The 25,864-nt window shown below is 35.6% G+C and overlaps 1 protein-coding gene across 1 annotated transcript in view; it reads right to left on the reverse strand.

Annotated features, from left to right (window-relative positions):
* Window positions 1-25,864, reverse strand: part of lrp1bb (low density lipoprotein receptor-related protein 1Bb) — a 395,850-nt gene that overhangs the window by 238,879 nt on the left and 131,107 nt on the right. The window contains exon 3 of the mRNA XM_038275471.1: window positions 21,040-21,177. Coding sequence (XP_038131399.1) covers window positions 21,040-21,177 — 138 coding nt within the window. The remainder of the gene's footprint in view (window positions 1-21,039; window positions 21,178-25,864) is intronic.

Raw genomic sequence — 25,864 nt, forward strand, 5'->3', positions numbered from 1 at the left:
AGCTTTCTCAACAAGTTGGTCAGACACTTCCTCAAAATTTCGGCGATGAGCTTGGTCATCTCCGTATGGAAAGGACTCAGCTGAGGTGGCTCGGACATCCTTTCGGATGACCCCTGGATGCCTCCCTTGGGAGATTTCAGGCATGTCCCACCGAGAGGAGACCCAGAGGATGGCAAAGGACACGCTGGAGGAAGTACGTCTCTCAGCTTCTTAGGGAAAACTTTGCGCTTCCCCCAGCAGAGCAGGAGATGTCTCAAAGAGATAACTCTGACTGCTGCCCCTCAACCAGGATAAGCAGAAGGTGTGTACGAGTACTGAAGGATTTTAACCAAGGTGCTGAATTAGTAGATTAAACAGACATTTAATAAAAAGAAAGAAGTAAAGAATACATTTAAAAAGATGAAACCATTCAATATAACTGTATCGTATAACAAAGGGAATGGTCATGATCTCTTGATGAGTTTCGGTTCTGCTGCACATTTCACTCTGGATTTTCAGCTACACTTTGATTTATTTCATTCTAGGTTTTTCGGTCATTGGTTTAATTTCCATTTTATGTTATCCTAGTTGTTTTCTGGTTGAATTTAAGCACAGTTGTATTTCTTGTTTACTCTCTGTTGCCCCCTTCTGCAAGTCTCCTTTCCAATAGCTTCCTTCTAGATCCTTCTGTCCACACCTGCTCAAAATCAGTTGATTACTCTATTCATTGTTCTGTTTGGCATATATACTCCTCCCCTGCAGTTACTGTTTGCTGGATTCTCTTCATAAAGAGTTTTCCATGTTCAGTTTTTGCTTAAGCTTTGATTATACTTACAGAGTGTTTACCACCACACAAAGAAAAATAGAGTTGAAACTATTATGCAAATCCAGACATGCAAATAGAAGTACCGTAAGCACTTTTTCACTAAAAGGTCAAAGTAAAGCCCTGCAACAATGAAATCTGGACAAGCAAGCTTTTAAGATGAAAAAAAAAAAAACAACAACAAAAAACATAAACCATGAAATGAAATATCCACATGCTGGTGATCAGTGCAAAGGCAAATTGAAATAAAATTGCAATAGTAATATTGGTTGAAAATAATCTAAATTTTGATTTTTGCAAAAATTGTTCAGCCCTAATTCACATCCACTATCTATGTTTAACAGAAGGCATGGTGTTCTATTTCTGAAAAGTCAATTTTACATCAATTGGAGAGCATTTTTCATCTACCTTCCTTTTACCAATCATCTTAGAAATCATACAGATATTTTTGTCAACTCTAATAAGAGAACACAGCTATAATTTGGAAATGTAAAGACTGCAGTTCTTTAGAGGTTATTTTGGCCCTATTCATTGAATTCAAGATTTCATTTGATCTTCCTTTGTAGATAAGGGTTTTCTATTTGTTTTACTGAATTCCCAGACCCTATTTTTTTTTTCAAACTTACTCAGAAGTAAAGAAGGCAATCATCTTGTCTTTTCATATGGTCTTGACTTTCTTTATATTACTATGTAATAAATTGCTTACTGCGATCTGTCTGCCTGCTTCATGTGGTCAGATTATTGTTTGTAAGAAATACATTTATTTTGAGTCTGACAGAAAATAGACAGGGTTTGGTGAGAAACAGTGAATCATAATATACTTGCTATGGTGCAATAAATGTATGATGGGGTGGTTGGAAGGATTTTGAGTCTGTTAGGATCCTAAAATCCATAGTCACAGAACTTTACAAATTATACTTTTGTGCATCCTTACTGGATACTATTTTCCATTTAGTTGGTTATTAAATATAATAACCAAGCATGAAAGCACATTCTCAGTCGCTTCTGGTAGAATTGAACCTGAAAATTACAGTATACTGTACATCTCATAATGTGTAATTTAATATATAGATTAACCGTCTCTGCTTTGTGAACATTCTGGAATTGCACATTCCAACTCAAACTAAACTGTTATGAATGTTATTTCAACTTTTTACTGTAAAGAAACCTGGGAATCCTGTCGAAAAACCACACGCAAAGGGTTACAGAATAAACCCTTATCAATAAAGAGGCCATATTTATAAATAAATTAACATCCATCTCAATGAAAATGATATGACTAATAATATTACTTCGATGTGCTTTAAAGTTTGCAGTGTTTGACAGATGGATCTAAAAGTAATGCTCTCTCCAGTTTTACTTGTTTACTTATTCTCAAGCTTGTATGTGGACCCTATGTGACCTGTGCATTGTTATTCATCATGAGGTAGGGATCCTAGCTTACTCTCCAGTTGTGAAGCAGTAATCAAATGTCTACATGCTGGGATAAAGATATTCAATGCTAATCCTTATATCTGTTCAGAGACGGCAGACGATGAGCTCTCCCTCTTGGCAAAAAGGGAGAAGAGGGGATTGTCTATCTGGAACCAAGCTCACATACCTACACTACCTCCATATATATAAGTCAGTTGTAAAATGGTCATTGTATATTTTCCAGCTAGAAAAACAACATTTTAATCTACAAATAAAACAGAGGGCTGTACCTTGAAGCGAGCTCAATGTAATAAAACAATGAAAAATAATTTAATCTGGTTAGTTGGATGTTTTAGTTCAAAAATGTTTAGGTTACAATAGTTGGAAGTTCAGGTCACAATTTGATCATATTAATCATTATTATCTATTTTATTTTATGCTTCTGTAAGTCTGAAGGACAAGCAAAAGAAAATATCTTTAGACACAAAGATGTGAAGCTTGGATTTTAAACATTAGGTTTCACCTGTAAACCATGAATCAGTTTGAGTCAATATGTTTTTATGTAACGGGATGTGATTCAATGTTTATAAATTGTACCCGCCAGAAGGAACAGGCTTCCACTGCTGTATTGCAATACCAGTCACACTTATTTGCTGTATATTTTAAGTCAATACTTAAAAAACAACAAACAAGCATGACAATAATATCTAAACCAAACTCAGTACTTAAAGGCTGTACAAACAAGAGTGTAGGAATGAGTCAAATATTGGGGAGACACGAATTTGAAACATTTTAGATCTATAAATGGTTCAACATGTTTTAATGGTCAAAATGCATTTAAGTTCTTTGACTGGCAGCTAAGCTGGTTATTTAAAGGTATAGTGGGTGTTTTTTTCCAGGTGGATCATCAAAATAAGTGGTCCTCCTAATTCTCTCTCATTCTGGTGATATGTTTACGTAAGACCGTCCTACGTGCTTGTCCCCATATTCACTTACCCATGGTGAGTCTGACATAGTGAAAAAAATTGCAAATCTTTTGGAAAGTAAGCTTATATGAGCGATGAAAACAGCAACTTTGTGCCACGATGCACAACGTTGCGTGCGAAGAGCATGCACAAGGAGAAATGGGTTTGTGCATGCTCTCGCACACATTTAATAGGCATTCCTATTAAATGCGAGTGGGTATAGGGTTGTGCATGTGATTTTATTTTATTTTTTTAAGTGGAGAGGGCGAGTCTTGAAAAACAAGCATTAGCTTTAAAAAAGAAGTCACAATGTTAAACAATGCCACATTACAGCTCTTATATTTTCTGACTTTTTGTGAACTCTTGTAAAATTCTTGTAAAATCTCCTGTTATGTGTCACTCTGCCTCTAACCCTTGATGTCCCTGCAGGGCATTATAACATTACACACTATTTGTAGTAGGATTTGCCTTTCAAAATAAGAGCATCTGTTGAAGTGTTTCCATACAGACAGGTAATGACTAAAAACATGTTAAAAACTCCACCCATCCGTCTTCACCTGCTCTTCTTTCTCGACATATGGTATCAAAAATTTAATTTTTAAGCTTTGCTTCATATCTTAAAGCTCACCTAATATTTCCATCACTAACTATGTAAGGCCTTAATGAAGCTTCCTTACGCCCTGTAAAATAATGTCAGACATGCTAAATAGATAAGCATTAAGTGTTGACCATGTAATGTGAAACTGTTACCGACACTGTCTAATGCCATAGCTCCAAATGAACAACTATTCAATTTTTCGACATTTCTGATGTCTCATCCATGATCGTACCCACCAACCAGTCTCAGTTTGATTAAAAATGAAGAAGAAGAAAAAAACACAACTGGAAAACATGTAAAAGCAACTAGAGCCCCATTTCAGGAATCAAAATAAGTGAAAACAGAATGAGTCGTTGGAAAGTATTTGCATAAGATGGGTTTTCGAGGAGTGTCTCCTTAGCCTGCATTATCTTAATCATATATATATATATTTTTTTTTTCATCAGTGATGTCATATGTTTATAATATCAGTTTTATTTAAATGTATCACTTTTATTCTTTTAACACTTTGGCATTTTACACTCTAATTATTTGTGTTGCTTTCATGCCACTGTAATACACCTTTTTTTTCTTTCTCATGTACAGCACTTTGAATAGGCTTGCCACAGACATGCACTATTAAAAACAAAGTGTCCTTGCTTAGGTTAGTAATTTATCTCAATAAATTTGTTTGTGTTGGATTTCGTCTTTATTGCAATGGCAAACTGTCAAGCGTGTAGCACTTAAAGTCTTACTATTCACATCTAACTTTCAATGACAAATTTCTGATGATGTCAAGTTTTTTTTTTTTTTTTTTTTTTTTTGTTTTTTTTTTTTAGTAGCAGATCACAGGGGCTCAATTTCCAACAGTGATTGTGGAGTGATGCTAAAATGTTTCTTTTTCATGTTACGATGATGGTAGATCAGGGTAACTTGCTCATTTATAAGTAGCTCACATTCTGAAAACTGTGGGAATCCCTTCCTTTGTGTGGGTTTTATGATATTTATTTTTGTGTTTCTATGTTACAGACAAACAGGCAATATCTTAGTTTCAGCTGCATGTTACATTTCGTTAATCGCATTTGTACAATATAGCTACTGAATCCTGGGTAATTCTGTTGGTAAATGTTAAACATAATCACTTATAAACAATATTTACCTGAATTACCTGTATTTTTATATATATTTATTTACTACTACATTTTTCTCTACCTTCCGTGTTGCACAAATACACATTTATGTGACACTTCTATTTCTACTTCTGTCTCTTTGAACCACAGTTGGCCTCAGCAGATGGCCGCTCACACGTAGCCTGGTTCTGCTGGAGGTTTTCCTGTTAAAAGGGAGTTTTCCTTTCCACTGTTGCTACAAGCATGCCTGGTGGGAAGGATTGTTGAAGAGTCAATGAGACGATGCAATCAACTGGCTTTCTTTAAATAGAAAATTTGATTCAATCTGACTGTATGATCTGGTTGAATTGTATTTGTCAAGAGCCTTAAGATGACATGTGTTGTGAATTGGACACCAACTGACACTGAATTGAATGTAAACACACTTCATTTCTTTTAATGCTTAAAAAGTATTAGTTCACAGAGGCCACTTTAATTCTCTGTCAATTGACACGTACCCAATGACCAAGTCTCTGCCTCGCTAAACCTAACAATTTTTGTAGTAGCTAGAATATTCTTACATAGATCAGTCTTTTTTTGCGGTGTAGTTTTTTGGGTTTTTGTTAAATGTGACTAATGGGCAACCCAAACAGAATCTGCCATAGGCTTCATTAAGGATCCTTGTACAACAAATGGGCAAGATGTACTAAATGCACATAAGCTCTCTTCACTAGCATTAAGAAGAAAGTACACAAAATTAAAAGTGAACCATTCTAATCTAAGTATATTATGCTGACTCAGGAAAAAATTCTATTATTATTATTTTTTTTTTTTGTTCTACAATCAATCATAGAAATCTTCCAGCCAGTAATTAACAATTGGAGTGTGATGTATAACTGGTCGGTTTAAATGTCTTTGCCATAAACTTACCAGTTTGTTGGTTCCTTGTTTGCATTTAGTGTTAAGTTATTTCAATTATATATGTGACATAAAATACCTTGTTTATTTTAAGATTTGCTGGCTGGTTAATTAGGTTTCAGCATTTTAAGTTGTTTTTTCTTTTTTGTTATTAAAAAAATAGTATCTTAAAAATGTGCCTTTTTTATGACATATAGATAGTGTTAAAGTATTGTCAATAACTTCCAACACCCCATAATTGAATACACCTACCACTGGACTTAGCCTGCTTCCTGGGGGAAAACTTGCATAAATACAAAAGAGATTATGTACGTATATTAACAACACAAAAAGAATGGGTGCTGCAGCTAGCACTGGTACAGTTCGTACATCCTAATTATGAGTACTAGTGCCATTTAAGTTTTGATAAATAAAATTCCTATTTCACTGAGGCTCATGTCTTAAAATACACAGTTTTTATGACAAGAGGTTTTTGACATCATATATATTACGCACACAACATAATGATCTTAGATCCACTACAATCAGCCACACAGATGGCAGAATATAAATGGAAAATGCTGCTTTGTTCCTTTGCCAGTACTAAGGAGTCTCACCATGAACAAGAAAACACTGCTCCAAGGCTAACAGTCAGGTTCCCCATCTGGCCTAGTTCTACTTTTCCTTTATGGGTGGCCATGGCCTTTGTCTTTGAATTGTCCCTTCCACAGCCAAAGCCTGCATTTGATGTGAAACCAAACTAAAATGCAAACCCAACACAGATACACCAAACGCCAGTTCAAAGGAACCGTGTTATGTTTTAATCAAAAGTGAAGAGTTGAACCGATTTCCAAGTCTGTAGCTGGGGTTTATATTTTATTGGGTGGCATGATTGACAGGTCTCATTCCACAGCAGTGAAAATGGGGCAAATATTCTCTGGAGTTTGAACTTTTAAGAAGTCTGCACAGAGAAAAACATGTAAGTGCGATTGCAGTGACAACATTTATTGACAGGCATTTAGAAAGTTATCTAGAAAGCTGGAGTATGTCAGCTTTGACATGAAGTGTTGCTCATACAAATAGCAGTAAAAATTCTAAGAAACTAAGAGGTATAGATATGAATAAAGAAAACATTATCCTGTTTTTTTACACTAGGAGGCAAACAATGTTGGTAATCCTCAACAGTCCAGTTCGATGATAAATCTGAACACTGGTGCACAGCCAGGCTTCTGACATGCCCTAAAAAATTGGAAGCAACTTCAAGGGTGGGGGTGTCAGAATCCGCTGGCAAACAATGAAATTTTAATTCTACCCACTCCTGAGGAAGAAAATCCGCTGTAATAGGAATTGATGAGACAAGATTGCTTCCTTGCATTGGAAAGAGTAATGAGATGAGTGACAATATCCTGCCAGACAGTGCAAGAACAAAGATGCATGAAATATTGATTGCCAGTGTCTGCTCTTGTTGATATAGTGTGTTGTGGGGTCTGTCTTAAAGTCAATCATAAGCAGTAATACCACAACTTAAAACGTCTCAAACAGCTAGAGTCTGATACAGAGCAAAGCAAAGGGAGGACAGACTTTAACACTGGATACTTCAATCAATATTTTCCAAAACGCACAACGAATCAACAGCTTCACCTGTGTGGCGTATGGCAAAATGAAACAAACTGCTATAGAGAACTGGAACCTAAACCTCTTAGTCTAGATGGCTGCTGCCTGTTCACAAAACATACTGAAGAAGCAGCACACATTGCAATGTGGCATAGCAGAGGAGAAAACAATCACTTTGACCACTTACAGCAAATGTTCCATCCATTAGAGGGGCAAAAATGTAATAAATATGCTAATATGTTACAGTACAAGGCTGGCTGAGTACTTTTAACAGGCAAAATGAAGAATAGAATATCTGTTCTTAGTTTAAGCTATATTTATGGACAGCCATTCCAAAACAGGAGCATCACTTATCATTGGCTTCTTCAAGCAGGAGAAAACTGTTTGTTTGGATTGCTATAATGAAAAGTTAATCAACTGAGATAATTGACTGTTGTTCAGAAACAAGACAGAGAGGATGATGTATCTTCTTCTATCAGATGCTCTGTCTGAGTTCTGCATGGTAGATCTTTTTACCTCTCTCACCTTTTCCTAAGACTCCTTAGGAAACCACTTGCATAACTGCCTTTTACTGCATCTATCAATCTCCTTTGCAGTTAACTTTAATATGTCCACTTTTTCTGCTTTGCATATGGACAATCCATCTAAGGGTTGCTAATTTAAATTTGTCTAAATGGGAAAAAGCCAAGAGGGATGATGGATTGTTTCTCAATTACTATATCAAAATGAAATTAAAATAAACACTCCCTTATCAAAATTCTAATAAGTGTGGAAAAAAAGCAAACATTGGTTTGACAAAAATGAGCAAGAACCAGATTATCTCAATATCACTCTAAGGTAACCTAATTAAGGCCACATAAAAATATATATTCTATTAAGATAAAACACAGACCCCCCCCCCCCCCCCCCCCCCCCTTTAAACTTGTTGTTTAAAGATATTTCTTTTTCAGTTTGTTTTATTCTTCTGCCTATTGGTTAGTTAGACTGCATAGAATCTAGATGCTGCAAACACATATGGTTACCTTTTATTGTAAATGACCTGTAGTTACATTGTTCAAGGAAGGAGACTTGAGCAAAACACTTATATGTATTATATTAAGTCATTAAATCACACACTGATGGTGGCAAGCTACATTGCAGCCATAGCTGCGCTGGGACTCACTGACAGAAGGGAGGCTCCCGTACACTGGCGCCTCTAACCACCATCAGTAGGCACTGCAGGTCTTGCCCAAGGATACAACAACACTGAAATCGGAGCTGGAGCTTGAACCAACAACCCTCTGATTGCAGGGCAGATTCCTACACCCGACGCCACTGCCGCCCCCAACTTCCATGAAGATATCAGCTGACCTGAGCCATTACGCAGCTTTATTTGAAAACAATAATGACTTTATTAGGTATGTGGACTCCTTAACAGAGCATATATTTTTGTTACCTGCACACTTGGAAAACTTTCATTTGATGTTATTCTCTGTCCTCCCCAACAGATATTACAGCCCCTGCCTCAGAATTGTGCATTCAGCAAGAGAAGCAAAATAAATCTTTCATCCAATCAGCTATGGGAAAATAATTATGTTTGACTTTTGTTAAAACGTGACAGAAATATAACATTTACCTCATCCTTGAGTTAGTGGGTAACAAGACAAGATGAAGGTCATTGCTCTCCTGTGATCTCATGTGTGGGAAATTCAAAGAGCAAGAGAATAAAAAAATATTGAATAAGAATAAAATAATTTTGAGGGAGGAAAACAATCCCTCTTGCCTCAGGTAAGAGATGCACACTTTCAGGCCCTATGCAAGCTCTGTGATGGATTCTCTCTGATAGCTGTTAATATTATATTTAGAATTTTTTCTTGTTAATTACTGCTTGCAATTCTGTTTTTTTTCTTCTAAATTTTTCGTATGAGTATGAGTCTTTATTAATTTATTATTAATTACGTCAGAGTTGGTCAAACATTCCTACCTAGCTCTATGTCAAACCATATTTCAAGAGTGAATAACCATGTGTTTTTTTTTTTTTTTACTTAACTTTTCACACTCAAGCTTTAAGACACTAAAATCAATACATTTCCTAATTAGAACCTGCCGGGCGAGTTGCAGTAGATAAAATATCTAAAAAAGAAACACATCATGCCCTGACCTTAAGGAATGAAACAGCAGATGAGCAATAAAGTACTTGCTCTCAAACCACAGTGTGAGCCATTATTCACAAGTGGTTCAAAAGAGAAACCATGGTGAACCATCACACAAGGATGGCCAGGCTCCCCACCTTAGTCAGAGTGCATCAGCAAATTCCTTCAGGAGCTTACAAAAGATGAACATCTAAGACCAGGAAGAACTTAATTGCCTCATTTAAGGTCAGTGTGCATTATTCAAAATAAGAGGGAGACTGTAGAAAAATCTTCCATCCACTGGAGTAGTGAGGCAAAAAACACTACTTACACCAGTAATTCCACCACTGAATGTTACAGAAAAGATAGAACAAAGGTTTTGTAGAGTTGATATAAGTTAGGGTGACCATATTTTCATTTGGGAAAACCAGGACACCTTGGAGCGGGGGGTGGGGTGGGGGTGGGGGTGGGGGGTGGGGGGGTGATATTGAAAGAACAAATGTCTCATCATCGGGATTTGCTCCGTGATCAGAGGAAATGTTACTTGGCGCAGAACAGTTGTGAAAATTGGAAGTTCAGTTTATTATAATACAACTCTGTGAATAGTTCCGTCTGAAATGAATGAAAATAGTTGTTTTAATGGTTATTAAGTCAGATATGTGGCGGTAATGTTTGGTTTATCTAAAGGTTTTAATCTGTTGCTGTGTAAATGAGTTTGGCTGGAATTTAAGGACAGATTCTAATAAATCTGCAGAGTGGGGACTATAAATCTGATAGGATTTTAATTTTTTATTGTTGTTTTGCACAATATGCTTAACTAAGTATTTTTTGTTGTTGAATATTAGAGATTTTGCAGATACATTTTGTAGATACATTGTTTAGATTTACTTATATATTTCTAACCCTTTTATAGAATAGAATAGAAAATCCCTTTATTGTCCCACAATGGGCAGATTTACAGCAGCAGAAAGATTATTGAAAATGGTCACACAAATGAGGACCTTAGAAAAATGTATAAGAATAACATAATAGGGAAGAGTTAAAATATAAAAAATAAAATTCTGTAAAGTGTTTTAACAATATAAAACTGGAGAATAAATAACCAATATGCAGCTATGGACATTTTTACAGTAATGGATATTTGAAAATAGCAGCAACATCAGAGATGTGCAGAATGACAGCAGCAGGTTATTTAACTGACTAAGGTTTCTATCATTACATTTGATTTTATTTGTTCCTGCTCCCGGTGGTTGGAACCTTTATTCCACTCTGGATTCTTGTGAATGTAGTCTTTTTTCACTTTAACTTTAAAAAAAATAAATAAATAAACAAACAGTTTTGAAACCCTCGGTATTCATTCTTTTCCTGCTTTGTGTGTCAACTTTCACGGTTGCTAAGCAACAGAGCATACGGCGGTAAAACCCGCCGAAGGGTGGACCTGTTCGAATTTACAGCCTAAACTCTTCCGGTCTCCTTATTTTCAAGGACTTCGAAGGATCCAGTCTAGGTAGACCGCGTCCTTGGAGGATGCAGCCCAGGTTTTCAAACAGAGCCTCTGATTAAGAACAGGGCTGCCCGCACTGACGCGGCTCAGGGATTACATCACACGGAGCGTCTTGCGCAGTGAAATCAGGACATTTCCTCACTTTCTAAAAAAAACCCGGGACGCCCGGGACAGGACGTGAAATACGGATATGTCCCGGGAAATACGGACGTTTGGTCACCCTAATATAAGTCAGAACTTATTTTAGTCAAAACTGAGATGCTGGTATAACTTTATGTAGGGCATCAAGCTTAAAAAGTCCTCCAATGAGGCTGATTAGAGCAAGCTTATAACAAGGAGTAAGAAAAATTTCTCCCTAGTTTTGTAAAGACTAATTTGAAAAGTAATTGCAAGTAGTTATTGTGACAGAGGCTGGGACATTTATAGAGTTTAGGAATTTGGATTACGGTGACCAGACGTCCCTGACTACTGGGGACAGTCCTTGTTTTGGACCATCTGTCCCCATCCAAAGCAGTCATCGGAAATGTCTGCCAATTTACTGTTTTATGAATGAGGGGAAACAGGTTGCCTGTAGACTTTTATTACAGCAGAAAGAGCTCATGAGCATGTTGCAAACAGAAAAAGCAGCTGATGCACTACTATTAAAGTAAAGGTGAGGAACCACTCTCAAAATAAAAAAAGAAGAAGGTCGCGTTGATAGAGAGCTGCGCTATGTTACAGTATGGTGAGCATGTTGATCGATTTATTTTATTTAAATTGGGAGGATCCTGATAAATGTTTGGTTTGTGCCCAGGTAAAAAAAAAAAAAAAAAAAAAAAAAAAGGTCTTTGATGTGTTTTCTGTTACTAAAGACGACCCACAATGTAACAAACCAAGCTAATCAACTAAAATGTAAGACAAGACCACAGGTTGCAACTGGCATGAGTAAAAGAGGCTCAGAAAAAATTTAACATAATGAAAACTCCATGTAAGGTGCTAATCTGGTTTGGTGGTTCTCCAGCGGTCAACAACGGTTCATCTAAAAACTGATTTCAGAACTGATTGATAAACTTTAGTTTATATCTAGAGATAGTTATTATAAGTAGAGATATTATAAGTTTTTGCTGTTTTATGGTTGTGAGTTATGAACATAGACGTCCAGGCTTAGGTTTGCTTTTCTACTACTCAGTCTGGATATATGAAAGTTTCTCATAAAAAAAATGAGTTAGTAACAAGAAAAAAACTAGTTTTTTCTTGTGTCTCCAAATCTTGTGATAATATGCATTTTAAATATTTAATCAAGTGAGTTATTAATTATAATATAAATAATAATATGTATATTATGCTGGAAGGGCCTCAGTATATATGTATAATCCGGGAGTATTTGGTCTCAGTAACCAGTCAGACACACCTGGATTAATCAGTTTAAACAAAGGAGCTGCTGAAGTTCAGGAATTAATAGAGCTGTGCATAGAGCCCATATGTCGGAGAAATGAATCTGCTTCTTTCAGATGCAGGACCCTGATGCGGTCAGTTGACCATAATAAACATTTGTTGCTTTTACCTCCACACTTTGATCGCTACTCGGTTTTGATGCATGCTTACATAGAAAAATCTAATCATAGGTATGTAGATGTGAACTAAGTGAGTCTTTGTTGCACTTGATTCTCCAATCTGCATGTCTTCCTATAATTTTCCTATGGAACTAGGGCATTTTTGTAATGTATTAACTAGTAACCATAACAAACTTCATAATTATTCAAGTCTTAAATTATTTTTAAAAATCCAAAGCTTATGAGAATCCACTATAAGGCAACATACGCAGCTTAAATAATGAACCTTAAATTTACTCTTTAATAAAATGCATCTAACCTTAGAAACAAGAGAAACTATTTTTAGAGAAAAAAAAATGAAAATCCTTAACATTTTCATCTGGTTAGGTTTCAAATTTTACCAATTAAAGAATAAATAAAAAATAGATTTAACCTTTAAAGGATAAATCAATAGTTTATACAGACAATGAGCCATTTCTTGGTGCAGCACATTCATAGAGAAGTCTAATGGAATATAATACTCTACTTTGAAGTAGGCCCTTCAATGAGAATATAGAATCCAGCATATAAGTGATCAGTTTAAAACAACATGGATTGGCAAAGGGATGTCAACAATGCTGGAATAAAGTGTTTACTGTGATTCAGACAGCAACCTCTGATGTTTGAAGTGGCTTCAAAAGCATAATTCCTGTACGAATGTAATCCCAGAAGAGTTTTCATATATAAAAAATCTGCTCACTAATTGTGATTGGTTTTTTTTTCTTTGCTCCACACTTCATAATTAAGAAATAGTGTTATTCTACTATATAGATGTCAGGTAGGCCTATACATGATTTAACATACCAGCTTGTTAATGATCAATGCAAATTTGTGGGTCAAGCTTAATCTGGTTAGCATGTTAATGTGGTGTTTAAATATCATTCAAAACAAAAAAATTTTTTCAACTGCATCATGTTCTTGACACATTTCGTCATCTATAGACAGACAATTTACAGTAAGAAATAATCAATGACAGACATTAGGGTTAATATAATGCTTGTTAAGGGTAAACATTGTTTAGTGCATTTCTATTTATGTTCAAATTATTTAAATCGAATCGGAACAAGAAATTTAAATTAATATTAACCATAATTTTTTATGTGATACACATTTGTTAGTATTTCTGAAATTGATTTAATTATTGTTATTATTTGATCATTTCTGAAATTTGAATTGTTCTATTTATTATTATTTGTTCTTTTGATTCATTTATATTATTTGTTAATTTGAATTTATTTATTTTATTTTTTTGTAACTAATATTATTGTCTGAAATAAATAAATATTCATTCATTCATTAATTCATATAGAGTGCTGCTCTATAATGTGACTTATCTGTAAATCCAGGTTTGTTTAAAACAAGGAGAGTAAATCACCCCTTATTTTTTTCTCATTTCACATCTATGAATCACTTAAGCCATGCTGACATGTATACTTGTCTTTTTATTTTTTGCTCTATTCTTAATCTATTCTAATTATGCACATGTGCACAACTGTCTGCTGAGAAGAGAAGAAAATAAAGATCTTTTTTTTTTTACCAGTAGTATTTTAAAGAATATCATTGTAAAATATTATTTTATGGTTGTTTACATTTCGAGCAGACTTTTGCATTAGTCATTGCCATGTTAATGTAGCTTTCAAAACTACATTCCCCTGGTTCATTTATCAGATAAAGCATATCTTCACCTGAATTCTGAAAATTTTAATCACCTACCCAGAGCTGCACAATTTAAATAACAGACACAGGAGAAATCTTTAAAAAGATGGAAAACTACCTGTTTCTGCTGTAAATCGTGCCCTGTCGTCCTCCACAGCTACAGTAGAAAGAACAGCATGCTACATTGACGGGTGATAGTCTTCTTTTTTAAAGGCTCCTTACATCTTTGCTTTTAGTGATTCATCTAACATTAGGATTGCCAAGAAGTCATTTTGATTGTTGAGCATTTGTCTCTTCATATTTTTCTTTTTTTTTTATTTAGGTTGCACCCATTTGTATATCACGACTTTTTCTACTGTAAACTGCCTCTCCTTAACATCTCTTCTGTTATGGATTAGTTGTGGCATAAAGTATCGGCATTACTGCAGTGACAAAATAACCAAGGAGAGTTATTTTGATCTCACAGAGGAAATAGAAAAATATGTCTCACAAACCTCTCCTTTCACCCTTTATATGTTGAAAGGGCAGCCATGTTATAGGGCTTACAACTAGGAGAAATCATGAGTGACCCAATGAATAAAAAAACATCTCAGCTGTTTTTTATTATTTACAGGATAAGAGACTTTTAAAAAAGATATATTACAAAATATATTTTCCTGATTTGACTGGAACACATTTATTCTAGAAAACAGATGAACATCTAAACACAGGACACTAGTAAATAGCTATTATAAACAAGCTGCAATGGCTGTAACCGTCAGGCTATAGTTTGACTAATGTATGTGCTGCAACTTTTATTTATCTCTATGGTCCAACACACCTGAATCAAATGCCTTCATTGTGTCCACAGTTAATGTGAAGCTTTCAAAAGTCCTTCTAAAGGACCTAATTATTTTATTCAGGTGTGCTAAAGCACAGACTTATGTAAAAGGTGGAGGACACCAGTTCCCCAGGGCTGAATTCTGACATCTCTGGTTTAGATTAAGGAGAGTAAGGCCATTTTCCTAGAGGAGTCTGAGCAACTAAGGTCAGCAATCAGTATTATATAAAAAGAAAAACAAGTCAGTCTTAAAAATATGAATCAGAAATACCCGAGGTGAGTTATGACAAGAACATGGCAGCATTATATATATTATTGCAGCAAACACATGAGCCCCTAACTGCAGGAGGTTTTATGACATTTACGACCAACATTACATTAAATCTTTAATCTCCACCAATAATTACACACTGAATATGTCCTTAACTCTAATCTACAAAGTCCAATATTTTGATAAGCGCTATTAAAACTAGACATGTATAGACTTAGACAACTTATACTGACTTAGACAACTTTAATTGTCATTTTGTATACACAGCTTGTATACAAAACGAAATGTTTTGTACAGCTTTCATGACATCTCAATTTCCTAAAGTGCAGCAATGATCGAATGTAAACAGTATGGGAGAAAAAACATGGTGCAAAAAAAGCATTGATATGGAAGTTGAGAGCATTAAATATAAATGGTGCAAATATGCAGTGTTTTGGTTTGGTGTTTCTTTCAACAGTTCAGCTCTCTAATGGCCGTGGGGAAGAAGCTGTTCTAGAATCTGCTGGACCTGCATTGAATGCTGCATAGCCTCTTCACAGAGGGCAGCAGGGAAAACAGTCCATGGTTGGGGTGTGAGGGGTCATTATATAAACATATATAAAATTGTCTTGGCAAAACTATTAAGCTATTGTATGGACCTGTTCAGGGTTCACCCCACATTTTCACCGTAGACTGCTGGAGAGAAACACTAGTAACCTGGCAAGACAGATGGATAGTATGTAGCACTCAGGTTAGTTCTACACATTATTAATGTGACACTGCCTCAATCAAATCTGTTCGGGAATAGAGGAATCTCCAGCAGAGCCGTTGGAGATGATTGGGCAAAGAAAAGCCTAATGTGAGTGAACAAAAGTTTAGTTTGAGCCAATCAAGGTAACATATGAAATAGCAGCAAATGCCCTAAAAAAACCACAACAACTTTTATATTCTTGCTGTTCCTCTTTCAAAGATAAAATGGCCAATACTTACAAAATAGATATGAAAGCAGCAGCTATGCATTTTTTAGTCACAGCTATCTTTACAGATAACTATGTATACATGATTAGCCCTTGCTCATTGTCAAGCAAATACCACTACTACTTAATAAAAAGAAAAATTATAATAAAAGCCTTTATTTTATTTACTTTGAAATATGTGTCTAAACCTTGGAAATGTGAGCCTTTGGCTGAGCGGGAGCGGCATTGGTGGTTTAAGCTTGGAATGTTTTTTCAAAAGCTCCGCATCTATTTTTTGTGACTAATCACTTTTTTTTCATAGCATTAAAATAGTAAAATTAAAAAATAATTCTCATCTATTACAATATGTGCAAACCACACCAAAAAAGGGGCGTTCAGTTTACACACCTCCGAAAGCCTACAAAGCATTTGCGTGCAGGAGTTTAGTCCTTCAGCTGCCCACGGCCAATATTGCCTCTTTTAACAGCTCAGGACATCGATGTACATATAAATTTTAAATTTACATTTACATGGAAACCTCATAAAAACGTCATTAATGCATATTTGCTTGCTTTTTTATAGTTTAAAACAATAAACACAAATATTTCAATTGAAAACTGAAATCATCAAGAAATCTTAGAAAATCTGAAATAGTGAAATAACATTGAAAAAAACAACTGCATTCAAGAAAATCTGATCCAACCATTACAATGAAATCAGGCTGTAATTTCCATAATTGTAAACCTTTGGTTTTGAGTCATAAAACCTAATGAAGGAATTTAGTGGGAAAATAGTAGCATTGCTAAAATGTTAAAGAGATTAAATTTCCTTCGATAATGGGTTTTGCTCTCCTTAATACTGTGGAAGTAAAACAGATTTAAAGGATTTTAAATGTTAATGAATATTATCTAATTCAATTCTTAATGTATTCAAGACTAAAGATTGACCTTAAAGGACGTCTGTCACAGCATAGATTTATTATTCAGGCTTCAAAAAACATTAAATGGTATTAATAGGAATATGAATTAACTGTAAGCAAAACATAGAAATACTGAGCAAACACATCAAGTGACGCCTATAATTACACTCATGTTTCCATCTGATTTCCTAATTGGTCTGGTCTCTTCTGTCACAACTGAGAGGGAGCCTGTGAAATGTGAAAAAATAGCAATATTTTCCTGCATTCTGTAAATTCACTGTTTAGAAAAGATTGAGCCAATTATATGCAAAAATTTTTTTTTTTTCTTAAATGTTAGCGGGAAACATTGGCATCGGTTTTAAAAGTTCAGATGTAGGTCAGTGCTCGCCCAGAGCATGGTGGAGTAAGAGCCCTGAATGTGACAGCTTGGGAATGAGAGCACCGTGTAAGACACAGAGTAATCTGTTAGGATACATTTTTTATTGTAAAATTTCGAAATGCATTTGTTTGTTTCTATGTTTAGGGACAGACATTATGATATCACATAAAGCATTCTAGCTGACTGGTACATTCCTAAATATTTATTCAGGACTGACATTTGTCTTCTTCCATGCAATATGCATGGAAGTGCAGCTGGAAGAATATGATTAAAAATTAGCCTACTGAAGGTGAGCAAAAAAAGAGTTTGATGGTTTTCCATATGGGTACCTTCATATTAATGCCTCTTGGGATGCTCAGCATGTATATTCATAAGAGGTGGGTGAAAAAAGGGAGGGAAAGTTTTTAAGAATAGCAGCTGGTTACTTTCACCTTCTCTGTGGTGACCTCAACTTCTCCTTCACCAAGTTTGATATTTCCATGTTGTTGTCGATCTGTATACATATATATATAGGAAGAGCTACCACCACTGACCTATGAAGTGGAGGGGTCAACTTCCAAGAACTTCATACATATGTTTCTTTTAATACCCTACATGATTACAATGTTGAAATGCTCTTTAAATGATTTAAAAAGAAGATAAGGGCCCCATGTGGTCCTTCATGGCATATTTGTGCCTGAGAGCACCGCTTTGGTGACCCCTGCTGAAGAGCAATACAATACCAAGGCTTTTATTCTTTTCTTTCTTGATGAGCTATGACTTTGTGAATTGCTGGAAGGTGTTATTTAGATATCTTAAATAATGTCAAATTAATGATAATACGAAGATAAGATAGCTTTTGTTAGTATAGCTTCATATGAGGTATGAAATGCATAATGCAGGGTTAGGTGCATTTTTTATCCTTCAAAGTAAAAGATCTTTCTTTATACATATTAAATTATTATACTACTTAAGGTCCACATTTGTGTGACCAATTTTGCACCACGATTTCCCCAATGTGGATAATAAAGGGATTTTCTATTCTATTCTATTCTATTCTATATCAGTTTTATAGGCAAAGAAGGTCTTCATTTAAAGTCTTGAGATTAAAAACTACATGATATGGAAGTTGCATTTTAAATTTTATAATTAAGCATTTCTATTTTATTTTAAAGCTGCTTCCCTTTTTTGCAATCAATTGTAAATGTGCTTAACAAGCAGAAAGCGAGGGTCAGAAATATTCTAAATATGTACCATATTACATGATTTTTTTTTACCTCGGGATGTTACCCAGCCAACTGAGGACAGTTGCTCACTTTCACTTCTGATACTGAAAAATTCTGTCTACATTTTAATTGAATTTGCATTAAGAAATTTAAACCCAAGAACATATTATCACATATGTACGATCAAGAATCACTCTTTCCAGTCATTATGTCAGCATAATGACTTTTTTTTTCCTGAAAGACACTGGCTGAAAAAAGCATTATCAATAACTCCAATGATCACTATTTATAACTAAGCTGTGTGAAATACTATCTTTTAAATGCACAACATGTCAAACCTTGGACCAGATGGGCTACAGCAGCAGAGGACCACACAGGTGAGCTGAAAACAGGGAGCCGAGGCTATCAATCAACTAAATTGACAAAAACAGATTGCAAAAGCATTTCCTGTTGGTGTTACAATTCTGACTATTGATGGTCAAATAATGAGCAGGGAACATGTCAGCACATTCCCAGCTCAGTACTCATGGAATATTATTAAAAGGCCACAGCATATCAAAAAATCCATCAGTATATTAAAATTAAAAAATGAAACTGTAAATTTACAGTCATATGCTTATATTACTGTTTTTATATATTTTTTTTATTTTTCAAGGCTGCACTTCAAAAAAAAATGAAATTGTCCAGAGAGCTGTTCGAAAAAAGAATATTTTTTGTTTTACACTTGTGTAAACAAAATGACTAATAAATCTGTCTAAGTCTAATATCAAAGTATTGTTACTGATATAGATTTCATTTAGATACAGCAAGTGTGAAATATAGTGGATCAGCAAAGTTAAATGTTATACTTGCAACTCATTCATTTGAAGGATCTTTGTGATGTAATCTTCTTGTACTTCTTAAAGAATGCTTTAAAACTTGCCAAATATGTGTCATAAAGACTTAAAGCACATCTCAAGGCGAAGGGGGTCAAATCAGAAGTAGCATGATGTACCTAATAAAGTGGCCAATGAGTGCTTGTGCCTGATGAAAAACAAACAACTTGAGTGTTTCCTTTTTTTTTAAGTTTGGTAAACATCTGAATAGATAATGATTTTTATTGGCGAATCAAAAGCTTTAAATTAACAAGAAATAATCCACTAGATCATTACATCTCTAGTAAGCTAGCAAGTAACTTCAGTGCCCTAGAACTAACATTAAATATAAATCCTTTATTGTCCCACAATGGGGAAATTCACTCTCTGCTTTTAACTCATCCTCTAGGGGACTAGTGGGCTGCCACTGTGCGGCGCCTGCAGAGCAGTGTGGGGTTAATTGTCTTGCCTGATGACCCAGAGTGACAGTACGTCGAAGTGTGTCGGGCTTGAACTCATAACCTCCGGAACCCAAGCAGAATGCTCTAACCACTTAGACCACCACTCCAAAAATCCCAAAATCAGTATACCAAAAATCTTCTTAGCAATACTGCGTTAATGAAATATGTTTTGGCGATTTCAGAAAATAAGATGCAAATTCTGCTGTGAGCCAAATTGAATAGTTTGTTCTTCCTTCAGGACAGTGAATGAGATACTAACACCTCTTTGCACCTCTGAATCACAAAGAGACTCATCCCAGCTTGACTCTAACTGTCTTGCAGGATCAGGAGAGGTTGCAGTTTCTGCCTGACGGGTGCTATTGTTGTGCCAGGACCTCAGCAATCGCAGTGCAAATATTGCCTTATCACAGAAGCCAGGTGTCCGTAACAGCTTGGTGTATTTGCAAAGAAAGTAAGCAACAACAAAAACTTGTGTACAGCACAACACCTGGCGCTGCCATCCCGCTGTGTCTCTCGCCCGCTCTGACAGTAGGGATGATGAGAAATCACCCTGGCAACCAATTCAACAGCAAAAGGGAAAACTTGCCAACTCAAACCAGTATAACATGAATTAAGCTGTTTTCTGTCATCTGCAATGCAGCTGATGAAAGTGTATGAAACAATATAAGAAACAGCTTCCATTTAAGAGTGAAAATTAACAATTCATTTACACAAAGGAAGATAGAAATTTACTTAGCTAAAAAATGTAATTATAATTCAAAGAACATTAACTAGATATGAAAATTAAACACTTGCCACAAATATATATTTAAAAAATTCATTCTAATTTAATGGGAGAAATAAATTATACAACATTAGTTATCCAAATAAGATGAGCGATATAAGATTAATTGCAGTGATAAAAAAAAAAAAAGCCTCATAATTTTATGCAGTCTAGACCCTAGGCGAGAGGATTGAACATGAAAGCGTCTCTTACCTCGACAGTGAACTCCTTCATCGTACCCATCCTCACAGTCTCTGGCTCCATTGCAGAGCTTGTTGAAATGAATACATTTTCTTGTCCCGATGCACTGTATGTGATTTAGGGGACATCTGATCACCACCTCCTGTGCACCTAAAGCAGAAGCAGAAAAAATATTACTAATCATGTTACCTTCAAAAAAATCATTTGGATTTTGGGCAAATTTAGGAAAACACACTGCCTGTAAAATATATTGCAAATATATTTATGCTTTACATTATTGTTCTAATCATACAACAGATTTTCCCCCACACTGCTTTTCAGAGGTATTTGGTTAAAAATCCTATAACTAACTACCTGACTGCCACCGCCAGCCAGGCGGACAGCAGAGAGCAGCTGTTTAGGGATTCATGAGGCACATAGATAAGTGAACCTCATTTACTTGTAAGCCCCAGGAGCACATAAAACACAGATGACCAGTACACTTGCTCTGTAATAAGCCATATTTCCATCTTAACTACCCTGACATCAATTACCGATTTGCTATTGTGGGCAGCTAATGGGAAGATTTATTACTCATTTGGTCAGGGATAAAACTATTTCTAAAAGTTCTTACACCCATATAACACCAATTTTGACTTTGACTTACATGGCCATTATCTATTAGTGTAACCCACTTCAGACTAAAAAACAGTTAGACTACCCAATTAATGTTGCTAAAAGAAAGAAGGGTGACAGCCTATGTAGGGTTTTGCAGAAGAGAGATGTGGACATGGAGGTATATCTCTGGACTGATGCAGTAATGACATATCATTATCTCCTTTCAAGCGTTCAATTGCCAAGAAACGGTGGCTGATAAATGAAAGTACCTTAGCTACAGCAATGGAAGCACAAAAGACTTGCACCATTTTAATGCCCCATTTAGTTATCTTAACTGCAGAATTCTTGCATAAGAGAACTTCAGGAAAAAACTTAAAAGATTAATTTATTCCTGTTTATGCACATTTAGAGTTCATTAAAATCTCACATGTATAAAGCGGTGTGTTATGTATACAGGTAATTGTAAAAGTATTTACATCAGTGGTCAGGTACAGTGACAACTTTCCAGTTTAATATATTTTAGGAGAATTTTATGTAAAGTGGGTGAAAAATAGAAAATACTTTTTTTTTTATGTGAATTCCTCTTTATACTAATACCCCCTATTTATACTAATGCCACAAGAAACAATTAGAGAACTTGTTTTGAAAAGCCAACTAATGAATAAAGGTTCTCAGCTCTGCTTGGAGAATATGTTGAACGGGTAACAATTTGCTGTGCATTGCACAAATCTGGTCTTAACTGATGCTTGTTAAGAAGAAAGTAGGTTTAATTTGCCACAATCCATGTAGGGGGAGCAGCAAACAGGAAAAGCGTATCATTGTATTGATCCAAACAGTTTGTGTTTTTTCTTTAGGCAATACAAAAATAGTATGAGCAAAAGAAAGCTAACGACACTTTAACCCAACATCTCTATGATACCAGTCTTGTATTTTATATTCTGCAAAAAGTTGAGACTGTAGCAAAGGTTTACCTCCTAGCAGCACAGTTATCCCTTTTCCCCTTTTCATGAAGAAGAATAGACAATCTAGTTTTTAGTTTTAAATGCAGCAAAATAATAGCTTTACAAAGGTTTGCTTTTTATGAGTTGATTAAAATGTACTTTCAGGTTTTTTTTGTTTTTTTTTTTCTGCAAGAAAATCAACTAGTTATGTGTTCTTTCATTTCCAAATTATGCTCTACATTAGGGGTGGGCAACTCCGCCTCAACATAAGAAACACTAAAGTTGGGGGTTATGCAACAAGATGTGAAAATGTTCAAAGGGGTAAGAATATCCTTACCAGGGACTTTATATCAATTAAAGATGCCTGAACATTTTTTCTAAAGATAAATAGACCAAGACACCTGCTGGAAACATCGAACTTCAAAGTATCTGCCTCTTACTATCTTATATATAGAATGTTGCAATAGCTTAATTTTAGTCGTTGATAATGCTGAGGACCAAAGTTAAAAAATTTAACTGCAAAAATCCCAAAGTTTAAATAAAGACAGGAGTAAGTTGATAAAAGCCTGCTTCTCACAGAACATCATCACCTAAGTGTCCATTTGGCAAATCTGCTACTTAACACAAAGCTCTAAGGGTCTGTGACGGCAAAACCGTCCTGTCAGCCTCTTTTTTCTGGTTTCTCGCCACATGGGTACTAATCTAATGTGATAAGGGGAGGGATGATGCATGAATATTCAGTGGCGCTGATCTGCTATGCAGGAGTATACAGATGGTCTGTTAACAGCTGAGGTGGACAGAATCCTATAATGTTCAAAACTTACTGTACTACATTTCATAGTTGCTCAAAGTCAAAGAGATAAGACAGTTCCTTTGTCCTTCGCTGCTAAATGCCAGGTAAAAATGAGGTTTAGGCAAGGGGAATGTATTTATACAGCACATTTTAGTGACAAGACATTTCAAGTGCTGTACATAAGCAATATTTAAAAAAAAAGACACAGCATTAAAAATACATTGCAGGGCCATAATAGAGGTAGATAAAAAAAAAAAATGTTGGATGGCAAACCTTAGATTAAGGATTTCTGAACTGTTTCTGAAACTGTGTAACCTTTAGCTAGGGGAGTTACACCCCTATCTTCTGGTTTAAACTCTCCTAAAGCACCTGGCAACACTTTTGCAAGATTAAAAAAACGTAGTGTTTTAAAATACGATATAGGACCCGCTTTCGACCAGCAGTTGGAGGAATCATTGAGATGCTTGTAAAGACATCAATACATGCCAAGTGCTTTATATTGACCTAGCATAATATTTAATGTATCTAAATCAATCTAATATGTTGCTCAAAAGTTACAGTGTTGCTTTAAAGCAGAACAGTTAAAGAAAACCCTAATAAAAGAAATGTTTTTAAACCTTTAAAGATTTAAAGTAACTAAAGGTCTCAAAACTTTACCTCAGGCTCTCAGATTTCACAATCTTCTTTTCAAGCATTTAGCCTAGAAATCTTAAGCATCTAAACTTTTTGGTACAAGTTTTAAAGAAGTCATTGTATATTCAGATTCTGTGATTCAACCAGCAGAACCCAGAACATATGTATTTGTTTCGGTGTTTGTAAGTGTTCAGGTGTGTGTTATAACAGAATCAGAAAATTTTATTAGTAGAATACTGGGCAATTTACTGACTAAACATACACAGAAAATATACAGACAAGCTTGTGTTACATAATTTTATATGGGTATATTCACAGATTTAACCTGGCCAATCAGAAGATTACAAGCAAAGAGAAACAAAAATCGTAGGGTAAATTTTAAAGTCTAAAGGCTGATTTATACTTCGAAACTTGGTCGCCTGTGTAGGTGTGAACAAAAAGGCATCCCCGCCCCCTCTGCAGACACTGTGCTGCACCTCTCCCAAATTGCAGCTGACCACAGACAGTGCCGAAGACAGGAGGCCGACTTGTTTTGTTTTTGTGACCGAAATTGCGGAAAACAGCTCATGAAGTTGGACCAGCTAGAAGAGCGAGGTGCGCGAGAACGCTGGGATCCTTTTTCCACCTGGATCCCCGCTATTCTTCGCCGTCATGTCCCTCCGTTGTCGGACAAACTCGCCCCCACTTCCTTATCACCTCGGCCGTATCTAGACCCACAGCGTATAGCGCAGACCATGCTTCAATATTGGGCATAAATCAAAAATGTCTGTGTCAATCTCACTGCGACACACTGCTGCAAGAGTATAACCAGGCCTAAATTGTAAAAGAGATGGAAGATTTTGAGTAGGAATTAGTTCCGATCCTTGTCCAGAAGAAGCCAAACTAAAACAAGAGGATAAAATGTACCACTGATCTAAGTCTATAATCTGACCAGCTTTCTTCTTGATTCCCCTCCCCCGGAGTGAGACGAGGGATTAGTTTGAAGAAGCAGGTTTACTGAAAACTCGAAGTTTTCTACACCTGCAATATGGAAAACTCTGAGTTTTCCTTTTCACAAAGAGAGTTTCCTCAGAAGCAGATTTGTTCAGTACAGTCTGGATGACCTGTCTCTGCTCTCCTTACAGTCAATTATGTTGTTTTATTTCCTGATGTAGTCAGATTTTTTTCATAGTTTTGTGCAAAAAACGACTGATAGTGGCTTTTCATACTTGTTACCCACATGCTCAACTCTTAGTGGACCGACTTAGAGTTGACTGGACTACTTCTTAGCAGCTGTTGTGAAACCGAAAACTCAGACTTCCCGACTTTAGGCCGGATCAAGTTAAAGTTACGGATTTGAATCCGAGTTTGTTAGAAACTGCTCCTTAAAACGGACTCTACGTCTCAAAGTCATACATCAAAGATTTTTAAAAGATACTATAAAAATATTGCTCAAATTATTTGTGTCTCACAGACAGAATACCAACCGAAGGTCCAAAGACTATACATTTAGCAGCAATAAGGAACTAAGTATCCTCTCACTGACACTGATATAATCTCGTTTGGATGGCATCTCTGCTTAGAGATGATACTGATATTTTTAGAAATATCAGTGTTTACCTCAAATTTCAGTTTCATTCTCAACAATTTGCACTTCTTCCCGTGTATAACACTGGGTTTGTCCCCATTTAATCCTTCCCTAAAATCAACAATAATCTCTTTAGTTTTTTAGACATCAAAGTCTGAGATGTTGTCACTGTACCAGGTCACAAAAGAGGAAAGGACTGAACCATGTCCTTGATCAACTCCCTGGAGCAGGGACAGGACAACAGTGTCATGTGAGAATTTAATGATGTGTGTTTAATCATTAGGGCTGTCGGTATTTAAAATAAAA

Source organism: Cyprinodon tularosa, unplaced genomic scaffold, assembly GCF_016077235.1.
Source record: "Cyprinodon tularosa strain WSP-4 unplaced genomic scaffold, ASM1607723v1 ctg96, whole genome shotgun sequence".
In the NCBI taxonomy this organism is placed as follows: domain Eukaryota; kingdom Metazoa; phylum Chordata; class Actinopteri; order Cyprinodontiformes; family Cyprinodontidae; genus Cyprinodon; species Cyprinodon tularosa.